The sequence below is a fragment of the Branchiostoma belcheri genome, unplaced genomic scaffold (genome assembly GCF_001625305.1).
Source record: "Branchiostoma belcheri isolate BF01 breed outbred unplaced genomic scaffold, Haploidv18h27 scaffold218, whole genome shotgun sequence".
NCBI classification, from domain to species: Eukaryota; Metazoa; Chordata; class Leptocardii; order Amphioxiformes; family Branchiostomatidae; genus Branchiostoma; species Branchiostoma belcheri.
The window spans coordinates 273,816-285,840 of NW_017803691.1; the positions used below are offsets into that span (position 1 = coordinate 273,816).

The 12,025-nt window shown below is 41.4% G+C and overlaps 1 protein-coding gene across 2 annotated transcripts; it reads right to left on the reverse strand.

The window, feature by feature from the left end:
- Window positions 1–907: 907 nt before the first annotated feature.
- Window positions 908–5,130, reverse strand: LOC109470051 (protein sprouty homolog 4-like). Of its 2 annotated transcripts, none has more exons than XM_019768828.1 (2): window positions 4,569–5,130; window positions 908–3,899 (listed from the first exon to the last, which is right to left on the reverse strand). In XM_019768828.1, exon 2 carries the CDS (start codon window positions 3,871–3,873, stop codon window positions 2,665–2,667), a length of 1,209 nt encoding a protein of 402 aa, XP_019624387.1. In that variant the 5' UTR covers window positions 3,874–3,899; window positions 4,569–5,130; the 3' UTR covers window positions 908–2,664. The 2 variants fall into 2 exon arrangements, with proteins under 2 accessions (XP_019624387.1, XP_019624388.1); XM_019768829.1 differs by lacking the exon at window positions 4,569–5,130 and adding an exon at window positions 4,098–4,538.
- Window positions 5,131–12,025: the final 6,895 nt, after the last annotated feature.

The window sequence follows — 12,025 nt, forward strand, 5'->3', positions numbered from 1 at the left end:
ACTGTATGACCTCACTCCTTCACTTAGCTCTTTTCAAAAGTCATTCCTGTCAGACTACAGATTGTCCCATGTTTTTTCAAACCTGGAACAGTTTTTTGATCTCGTATATTGACAGAGTTTCTCTACAGTGTAAACTGTTTTCCTGTTGAGGTAGCCTTTTGCTACAAAATCTAACTTGTTGTCTTCCTTCCAGAATAAATTTCAAGTTTCTCAGGAGGGAAAAGGTTAAACCATGGTGGTGGGTTCTGGAGACTTAGGTCATTATTAGGAATCATAAACAGATTACAATCAGTTGTAAGGTATAAAAATAGGTTTTCTATACTTTCATAGCAGTTTCTGTTATGAACTGGTATCAGCTGTGGGAAATACATTTGTAGTTGCAAACAAGTTTAGAGTGAGTTTGTTGTACATGTATCTTGTTTTATGAGTTATGAGTTACATGTAACATTATGGCCAACAGATCAAAGTACATCTGAATACTTCTGGGGAAGATATTTCTATGCCGATGATGGAATGTCAAAATACATTTTGTAAAACTTGATTTGAATAGGATGAAATGTGAAGGATATCTTTTCTTGGCAGGCTTACAAGACCACAGCCTTTATGACCACAACAATTACGATCAACTTCTAACCCTTCCCCCAGCCACACCCTGATGTACTTACACTGTAACTTCACTTACTTTCACAGTGGTATAATTTTTGGTTGGAGGTTTTTGTGGCGTTTTAAATTCACCGGTGAAACAATTCCAAAGTATGATAGTACTACATTGGAAATGAATATTTGCAGTGTTATGAATTTGTGGCGAGTTTACAGCACTGAATACTAGTAACACCCAGTGACCCCCTCACCTCCATTCACATTACTGTAGAGGAAACAAGCTAGACACAGAATTGTCCAATTAAACTCAGTAACTCAAGCTTTTTATTGGTGATTGGTTGTACTTTCCCCACAAATGGCAGTGTTGAATGATGTAAGTATACTCTGTAAGGAGCAACTTACTACCAATCCTACATGAACTCTAGTTGACCTTTGGGCATTTGGCAGAAATAAATATCATAAAATAATAGAATTCCAAAATAATGATAATAAATACTTTTCTTCCACTAGCAACAGATGCAAATAAAGGTGTTGAGAAAAGGTCTTAAATATTTTTAGGAAAAGACAAGATTTTGTACATATACAAATATACAATGTAACAACTATACACTCTTGCAAAAGTGCTACTGACTTTGCCTTCTCAACAATTCTTTCAAAATTTCTTACATTTTCAATATTTTCAGGAATGATACAACAAATCATATAGTCTAATACTGTACACATTTTCATACAATATGGCACCTCTCTCAACATAATTATGTACAAAACAGTCATGTTACCTTTCAGCAGGATTAACCGTTTGGGAGACTTGTAGGGGGAAATGTGTCCAGTGTTCAACAATGTTCTGTCTTTACAAAAGGCTAGCAGGACCTACTGGGCCAACTACATGTGCCAGAATCAAGTAGCCTTGACCGCTGCTGGAATGGACCAGCCATTATACAAATGTAGTTCTAGTGAGAGTTGTTTTGAACCAAATGACATACAGGGTCTCTTTCTGTACATTGCACAATCACGGAGAATTATACTCTCCAAGCAGAGATTTGGGTTTGGGCTGATTTGGGGCATTTTTAGGCTTTTTTTAAATCAGGCTTTCTTTTTGCAGTGGTATAAAAATGTTACCAGTGCAAAAAATAAAAGCCTGATAAAAAGCCTAAAAACATGCCAAAAATAAGCCCAAACCCAACCTCTGCTTGGAGAGTAGGAGAATCAATTTTATTTTGGTCAGAGTTTTCTGTTTGCATGAATGGAGAGAGTGATTTCAGACCTACAAACATCTGGACATGGGGAATACCATCTACATCTAGTCAGGACCACTGGAGCGCACATGCCTGTCCCAGGCAGGATTTCTCTGCCAGCCAGATGAATCCCAGTTCCGGGATGACAGACAGATACTTATAGAAACATGTTGAACCAGAGATAAGGAATGCTTCAAAAAACAAAATGGGTGTTTGAGGTCAGATTACGAAAAAGGAACAAACGACAACTTTTAAAAAGGGCAGATAACTTTTTACATTTTTGCGATGGACTGAGCAGTGTAGGTATGCCAGAAATTGAGAGAGAGACAAAGTTATTAGAAACCCTACTGATCACTTTGCAAAGAGTATCCGTATAAAGTGTTGTCTCCTCTCTATACACCAATGCCAGGAATTTTTTTTGATTTTACGAAATCCCTCCTAAGTTCTCTTTCACTAAGAATGGTTTGGGCTGGTCTTGGGCAATTTAGTCTCATTTAACTCTATATAATAAGATTACAGAATGAACAGTACAGTATACATAATAATGAATGTTCAGTTGGTAACAAAACAGTTTTAGCATTTAGAAGGAAACATCACAGCAGAACAAAGAGTAAAGAATATTATGGCAGGACCAAGAAAGTGAGACAGATATGGGTTATTCTTAGGTAATTACTGGAGTAGACATTGGGGAAAACAGATTGATGGGTACAAAGCTATGCAAATGAGCATGACAGCCAGTGGTATTTCAGCTAGCTTTTAAAACATTGTTGGCTTTTTGACTACTTAAATAAGTTTACCTGTACTGTTGAGTCTCAACATTTCCTGTTTGCTAGCAGTTCGAATGGTAGTTGATGCTTTGAGCCTGACTTCTACACAAACATCCTTTTTTATGCCCTCTGTGGTTACAAGCTGTGGTTAATCTCATACATCCCCTGACAGGAAGGTAGCACAACAGGCAGGGAAGAAACATCCCCATGAGCCCCAGTGCAGTCCAGCGCAGGAAGCAGTGTTTCCTACTGCAAGAACAGGGGTTGTCTGCACTGCTGAAATCATCGTCACAGTTGTCTTTGCTACAGTGGTAGAAGACGCCCTTCACACAACACATACAAGTAGCATACTCCAGAGCATCCTCACCTGTACACATCAGTCTATTCCCGCATGTCGTTGCATCGTTTGTACTTTCTACTTTCTTCTGTGCACAATCTGGACATTTGCATCTCCCACACTCTGAACAATGGAAGAAAGGATGTTCCTCCGGTTTGACTTCAGTTTTCACCTTGATTTTAATCTTGTCTGTCTCCTTTTTAATGGTGCTCGTGTTGTGTTGGAACTTGGGTTTCTTGTGCCCAACCGTTCTTACCTCCACATGGTCTCTGTCAGACCTACTGTCCACTCGCACAATAGTGTTGACAGACCTCAGCGACCCCGTTGAAGTTCTTTGCAAACTGTTATTATTTTTTATTTTCTTGAAGGGGTCCACGTACTCGTTCTCCACTCGACGAGAGCTAGGTTTAATCTGGTCTATGGAGAGAACGTCCTGTTCGCTCTCTGGTACTCGAGCTCGCGCATTCCTGTTATCCTCAGAGCTCTGTTCCAACCTCCTACTAGCGCTAGTTCGCAGACTGCCCTGCCGGACAAAGTTGGCTGATTCCCGCGAGCTTCGAGCGGAACTTCCGTGGTGAGAACCCCGCGAGCTTGTCTCCAAGTCGTGACCATTTTCCAGGCGGGCGGCACTGCTGGCTCTACCCGAGTCTCGGGACCCTCGTGCCCCCGAGTTGCTCCTTAGATGTACCCTGGAAACCTCCCGAGCAACTCCGGGTACCGGTTGAACCGACCGGACCCTGTCCGGCTCGCGGGAACTGCCCTGTCTCTCCCTCCGAGCGGGGCCGGGGCCAGGGCGGTTCTGGTGCCGCCGTGAGAAGGTTTGTGTCCGCGGGGTGGTGCGGGGACTGTCCGGGCACAGTTGACGGGGTAACCACACTAGATCCGGCTCCTTGTGTCGCACAGTCTGCTGCTGGCGGCTTCTCCGGGGCTCCATCTAGCTCTTACCGCGGCCCCGCGATTCTGCAGGAACACACAAAGAAGAGAGACCATTTTAACGACAGCCACAACATTCTCCAACTACATCCGGACCCTGAGTCATGCGACCGGGGATCGCAAGCTTCTTCCGTAGCTAAATTTATACCAAGCTTCCGTGGGAAGCGCGGCCAGGGCTCGTTCGGGCCTCCCGAAATTCGCTGTGAATGAAATGTGCCACCTCACCACTTAGTACACCAGGCATGTACCTCACCACGCCAGATTTTTACTCTGCCATCTCCACTGCAAGTTCTACCTTACCCTGCTTGAAGGGTGTGTAGTGTATTGAGAGCGCCTGCTTGTAAAATACAGGCTCCATTCAAGCATAAGCAAAGAGCGGAAACGCGGTTTGACGAGGGGGGAGAGGGGTCACGCAAACTCCCTCAGCCGTGGATGAGCCGACATGCCGAGATAGGACGGTTTGGGAGGTCTCAGCAATTCGAACAGATTAGAATTCAATCGCAGCACACTTTCCATAGATACAGGGAAGAAGTCAGACCGTATAAAAGTACAACCACCACGGTGCAACAGGCAAGCGAACGACGCGGGCGCTCCCGTCCTCGCTCCAATTTAAACACACGACAGAAATTATGAATGAACGTCGTCCGGACACTATAGAACCCTATGCCTAGCCAAAAACTACGGATCTGTACTTACAAGACCTCCATGTACGGTCATGGATCGCTATCCCTTCGCTTCTCCCATGTTTCCAACCCCAGTAAAATCCTGCGGTAGAAGAGCTGATCAAGTCGGCCAGGCTTCCCCCGATGTATGTCCGCCAAATATGGAGGGCCAGTCCGCGTCAATTTGATGGAAACTGACACCTCATTAGCAGCCTCTGGGGAGAGTTACATCCGGTCCACTGGCCGCTGATTGGTCACAGTCTGATCCTTTCATTTTATCAAAGGGGATAGTGTATTCCCTGACCCAGCCCACATGCTAATGGGGTTGAAGAAAAATAGTATCCAAACTATGTACGTCTGTTCAACCTCCTTGGTCTGAGAGAGTAATACTCAAAACAGGGCATGTTGTTAGGAGATCTCGTCCGGTTCGGCTATACTGGTGATTTGGGGTGGATATGCTACGTGCTTCAGAGCGATCGGCTCGGGCGTTTTGGTATTCAGAAACCGCAGCTATTCAAATCCACAAGCCGGGCATTTTTGTTGCGACCAAGGACTGCGCACAGGAGTTTTCACAGCCACACGCACATTGGAAAAGAACATTGTCTGCTTGCTTTTGTAGTCACACTCGGGCAGGCCGGAGGGAGGCCGCGATTTTGTGTGTACGGGCGGGCTGCAGAAGGCCAATGGGTACAGGCGGCCAATATTTTTATAGACTACCGTTGCCCCACAGAATCTGCCTGGAGTGTTGGCACGGAACAGGACACACATGCAGTGATGCACGACCAATAACGAGAGTCAGATAAATACTGTACACGTAGAAAAGAAGGAAAAAATACGTGAATTCTTCACATGTCAAGGACAAGAAACAAACATATTTTGAAAAGGCAAACATGATTGAATCCACAGCCCTGCAGCTGTTGGTCTAGAGTGGAGTATATTTTTCTCACTTTTTCGAACTTCAACGATTTTTTCTACGAGCGAGGTATGAGTGAAATATTACGAAATTATCTTGGTTTGCGTGATCTAAAAGCAGGCGTGCCATGTGTATCGTTCGCACTCCCAGAGATATGTCTTCTACCTGAAACCCACCAAGGAAACGATAAACAAGTATGTCCGGAGCTCTGACGTCTTTCCTGTCTTGATTGATTCAAGAGCTTCTTATCAAACATGGTTGTAACAATGTTGTTTGCTTCCGCTTTAGGACAAATATAATGATTAAACTTTTACCGACACCGACATGTAAAACAGCAACCTGGCAATTTAACAAAGCGGAAATAATATATTGTCTATTCACAACAGTGTAGCCGACAGTGTTATTGTTGGGAAGAGGGGGGGGGGGTGTCTACAGATTCCTTCGTAACGTTGTCGTAGTCTCACCCACCCAGCTAGCCTCCTTTGCAGACGTTCCGGGAGCGGTCGTCGTGTTTTTTTTTTTCTTGGGGAGGGGGGGGGTTTAACTTGCACGACTTTAATTTTTCTGATCAAACGTAAACCTTCGCACGCATTGGAAGCTCTGGCCACCAACCCTACAGAGTTTCAGGGATGGTCTTCCAGGGCTGGCGGTGCGCCATATGAAACTGATCAGTGGGAACACGGCGGCGGAGATCGGGGTCGGCTGCTGGCCGTGTTTATTCTGCTTGACTTCCGGATGTCATTCACTCATACAACAAGCGCATCCTCCCCACAGTCTGGGTCCAATCCACTCCTTCCCGGAGGGGGGCTGCCATGTCCACAAATTATCGGACCATACCATGCTTCAACATGTTGTAGGGATGCCACAACGCAATGTGATTTGTAGCGACGAAAATCATCCTTTGCCAAGGAGCAAAACCTAATGAGATTCAATGAGATTGAACGTTTATTGTAAATGTGCGGACCTTTTGTTGGTGCCCTTGAACAGGTGGGTTATTTTTGTTGTCGTTTGATTGGCCGGTGACGTCCTGACAAACCAACTTCCGATCCAGCCGCATAGTTAACGATTTTGGCGGGGTTCCAGCGACCAGCGGGGTCTTTGCACTCTTTCTTTCAACAGTTCAAGGCCAGCTGTTTCGCACGTCTTTGCTGCTTCTTTTGCTATAAAATAGTACGTAGTATCTTTCCTATTTTGCATGTAATATTCTTGATTTAAACTTTCTGACAACCCAACTTTCATTCTGAGAAAATTTTTACCTCGAATTTTTTTCGATATCCTCATTGCAGTCCCCAAGAACTATGGGGAGTTTCTGATGGTTACCGGGTGTCTGCCTGGAGTCCAGCTCCGCAAGAAAAAGTGCAGTATGTTTGAGCAAGAGTAGTCCTATCATGGAATCTTGGAAGGCAGAAGATTTTTAGATTTTCCTCAATTATGTAAATATTATCTCAATTATGTAGATAGTGATTTGCATAATTGTCATCTAGATACATGTATGTAAAGCATACCAAAATCACAGTCTGTGTTTGAAAGATTTTCAAACAAATGCTCCTGCAGTTTTAGAATAAGCTGCTAGGGGGCCCAAAGTCATGTCTCTTCCTGGGTACAGAACATGACAAAATTTGTGACCCTTGCATGTCTAGATCACGAGATATCAAACCAGAAGTTCTGCTGCAGTATGGGACCATAATCTAATCACTTCGAGGTCTCATCAACCTACCCACCTACCAAATATGACAACAATCCATCCAAGCTTTCTTGAGTTATCATGTTCACGCACACAAGACACACAGACTCACACACACATGAATGCTACCAAAAACATAACCTTCTTGCCGAAGGAAATATAAAAATCAGTAAATCTAAAATCCCAATTAGTGTGGCCTACAAGAGAGGCAGCTGGTGGGCTGCAAAATGTTTCTCCTCAGCTCTGCCCCACTAATCAGCCTGACCTTCAGCACTAATCATGATGGAAGGAACAGCTAAAGTGTGACATGCTACTTCCTACCTCTAATCACCAGTGTGAGTGGCAGGGGAAGGTGCTTGGGAGCCATGAAACTGTGTCAAATCAGTCAGTGATTAAAGTTTTTCCTTCAGCAACCCATTGTATTATGTCTGAAAAAAAGTGGTGTTTCAATGTTATGACATTCTAGAATCACCAATAATACAGGTTCTGTAAAGTACCTTAAGGCCACACCAATTTAATTTCTTGGTTAGGCCACACCAATTAAATTTCTTGGTTAACAGATTTTTCTAGAAAAATAATGGAGCGGGCGGGCGAAAAAATAAAAATAGGCGCCCTATTATGGCCCAAAATGGTACGATAGGAGCCATGAAGTCAACACACCAGGCTGGTTCAAAATTTAAACAGTGAATTTTGAACTTTTAATGATACCATTACATTGAAAGATGAAATAACTGTTACAGTAACAACTAGGAAGAAAATGATTGTTTTCAACTGTTCAGGACAAACTATGAGCATTTTCCAGTTAATTCTGACTTTTAATTTTTTATTTTTTGCAAATCAGAAAAAAATGAAGTGGGCGAATCCGTTAACCAAGAAATTAAATTGGTGTGGCCTAAATGTTAATGCCTCTTGGCCTTGAAATAAACATACCAGCCATTAAATGGGGGACAGTTTTCCACCTCTAATAACTATCTGCACCATCATGCCCAAAGCTTTTTTTGGTGGTGGAATGTAGGTTGGCATTGGTTGGCTGTCGTTTGTGGCAGATTGTTGCTTGTCCGGCAAATACTTTCTTGTACTTGTCTGCAACAAGAGTACCGCATATAGAACATTTTCACGTGCATCAATTTTCGTCTGTTTCCAAAATACAATAAAAAAAATTGAACCATACTGTACATTTTATGAATTACAATTTATGAACAAAAATCGGAAATCTGATGCTAGTGTCGTAGAATGCCTTTTTTCTATCATAATTTTTTGTCATATCGACAATTAGGCCGCAAAATGTATTTCAAGCTGAACAGGAAGTATGTCAAAAGAAGATATTAAAGTTAAAGAACAATATAGAATGTGTTGTTTGGTCTGTGTGTTTAGTCATTTGTTTAACCTTCCTGAAAACTTTCACAGTGGATGTAACTTTTTTTCTTTGTATGCACACATGCCCAGAGCATGTCAGCTACATGTACATGTATGAGTATGACAAAATCAGTATGGCCTGATTGGTTTGTACTGTAGGACACAGGAAACAAAGGGTGGAAAGGTAGGAAAACTGCTGCTCTGAATGTGGTGTTAGGCCACAGCAAGTAATTTTTATGGATGACATAGGCGCACGCATTGATTTTTGCCCGATTTTGGAAAAAAAAAACATGAAATTTTGTTGTCCTGTGACAGTGGTCAACATGCCGAAAATGGGCAAAGATGTCTGTTGCCATGCCGGAATGTGGATGGCAGATAAATGTGAATAGAGAAGAGAAAAAAAGCTCTGATTTAATAATTATTTTTTACTTTGATGCAGTGATATGTGATGGTGGCTGTGTATATGTGATGTTCCCACTGAATCAAAAAATTTGTACGATTGACTAAAAATTTGAAGATGTGGGAACCTTGTTTTTTTCGGCCCATTTTTTTTTTCACCCGCTCACATTACCGGTAGATTTGGAGTCTGTGAAGAATGTCATCCATAAAATTTACTTGCTGTGGCCTAAGTTCTGAAGACTACAGATGGCTAGCAGTCTGGTCTCAAGGTTGGCATATTGAAAAGTTGATTGAAAATGTCAATTCTTCCAGAAAAGTGGTAAGTCTTTTAATATGAATGAATGAATGACTAAATAAATAAATAAATGTTACTTGTCTGCTCTATTCTCTTACAGCTGCAAGCAGATTTCATTTTTAACTAGAGGTCAGAGATCTCATGCCTTCATCAGAGGGACATTGTTCTAGAGAAATGAACACGTCACACTCACTCACTCACTGTCCGGTTTATCGGCTGTTGTTCCCTGTCTTCCGAGGGTTAGACGTGCTTGCACAATACTTCGTCTATACAATAATACGTGACTGTATGCTTTTTTTCAATAAATCAATTTGGTCTTGAGTACTCAGAAAAACTGTAACAACTGAAGAGAAGGGACTTTCCTCAACTGTTGGGACCAAAATATGAGCATTTTGGAGTTCATTCAGAACCTGAATCTTTTTTTGCAAATCAGAAAAAAATGAAGCGGGTGAATCCGAAAACCAATTAATTAAATTGGTTTGGCCTAAGTTGCTCTAAAAAAAGTGAAAGCAGCCATCCTGAATGGATCAGAAAACATACTGTAATTCACTTGATGTTGGCAGCAGCAAAAGTTCGCAGTCTGACAAAAATGGGCCTGTTCAGGTAATTATATGTTCACAGTGGCAGCAGGTGCAGAAAAAAGAAAGTTGACGAATTATCTTTAAGGCTGTATACATACGTCTTATTCAGCCTAATAAATCAAATCAAATCAAAAGTATGTAATGATAAGTTTGTGGTACAGAAGTGACTGCGAAAACCGAAACATAAAAGTACTGCTAAAAAACTCTTCAACTAACTTTTCAGGCAAGAGAAGCTGTTGCCTGTCCAAGCAAGCCCATCTCTTGTTGCAAGGATAAAAGAACTGTGCTACCTTTGACCTACTCTCCAAGCAGAGGTTTGGGTTTTGGAGGTATTTTTAGCGTGTTTTTAGGCTTTTTTATCATGGTTTTTCTTTTGCACTTAATTTTTTCCCCACCAAACCCAAAAAAGCCTAAAAACATGCTAAAAATACCCCCAAAACCCAAACCTCTGCTTGGAGAGTACCTTTGACCCCATGTGGGATGTTTGTGAGCTGGCATGCTAAAGTCTGACCACAGATACTGTCAACACCTCATTAACTCAGGATTACCAATACTTCATGTCTGTTTATTTTCTGTGTATTACCAGTTACTAACTCTCAACACCAGCACTATCCAGGTACAGGTACAATTACAACAATTTCATTTGTTGGTTCTCGGAATTTTTTCAGAAAAAATATGAAATGAAGTGACAGGACGAAAAAATAAAATCAAAACACGGCAAGGCATCCTATGATAGTCCCAGATTCTATCATAGGAGTGGTTTGTAATTCAAATAATGAATTTCAAACTTTTAATCAAACAAGGAGGTTAAAAATCATATAACGTCCTTGATCAAACCACAGCATTGATTGATGGAAAAACTAACAACCCTGAATAGAAGAGACTTTTAACTGTTAGGGCCAAAATATGAGCATTTTGGAGGTGATTCAGAGCCAGAAATCAGATTTTTGCAAATCAAAAAAACTGAAGCAGCCAAATTCGTGAACCAACAAATGAAATTGGTGTGGCCTAAGGGTTTCATTCATATCAGTTTAACAACCTGGCAGAGTGGTTGCTGGGGTCCACATAGGTGGGCCAGCCAACCACAACCACTCATTACCTAATAGGTTCATCAATCCTAGCCTTAGCATCAAAACTTTGACCTGTTGCCATAGCAACAAGTTGGTCGTTATGGTAAGATTGACAAGTTGCTTCCTGTGTGTATTATACATGGGGGAAAATGAGGCCCTTGCAGGCAGATTCTTATCAAGACCTGTTTTACCTACTGCCAATCAAACAGCACTGGTTACAGGAGAGTTTAGATATTATTTTGACACAAATATATGGTGTATACTGCTGACTAAATGGTGAACATGAATATGTATAGAAAAATGTATACACATACCCACATATCCACGTAATCTCCAAGCAGATCTTTCAGTGGCCGCAAAGGCAGTATCAAATTGGCCAGGCAGTACCCATTGGCCAGATAGTACCCACTGAATTTGATACTGTCTTTGCAGCCACCAAAAGTTCTGCTTGGCCACACCAATTTAATTTGTTGCTTCTCGGATCGCCCTGTCCATTTTGTTCTGACTTGCAAAAAAAAAATTTTTTTTGGTTCTAAATTAACTGCAAACTGCTCAATGAAAGACATATTTTGGCCCCAATGGTTGAAGACAGAACTTTTCTTCCTAGTTCTTAGTTTTCTCAATGTAACAATGCAATTGTGTTTCAATAAAAGTTCAAAATCTATTGTTTTAATTATAAACTAGCCTGGTATGTTCACTTCATGGCTCATATTGTAACATTTCCGGCTATCATGGGGTGCCTTGGCCTGTTTTTTTAATTTTTATTTTGCCCTGTCGCTTCATATTTTTTCTGAAAAAATCAGAGAAACAACAAATTAAATTGGTGTGGCCTTAGACTAGCAGCACGTTCTTAGACTAGCAGGTTCTTCAGGCCTGCAAAGGTTACAAATAAAAGACCCTCTTTGGGCCTACTGGTTATTTCATAAAACTCTGTACAAATGTACTGGGGATAATACATTGTAATATCTAATATTTTATTTTTATTTTATGATCTGGACAACCAGAATCTGATGTGAGAGTGCTAGAAAAAAAACAGAAGAGCAACATTTGCAAGCAAATATGCTTATATAAACATGCTATTTAGAACAATCTATCTAGACAAGATATGTAAATGTTAAAAAAGGTAGTGCACATTAAAAAAGTGACGAAAGGGTATTGGGGTGACATTTCTCATAAACTGCCAAAAATATCAT

What these genes read in the sequence shown, in the direction of transcription:
- LOC109470051 (XM_019768828.1), bottom strand. Translation starts at nt 3,873, where the DNA reads ATGGAGCCCCGGAGAAGCCGCCAGCAGCAGACTGTGCGACACAAGGAG.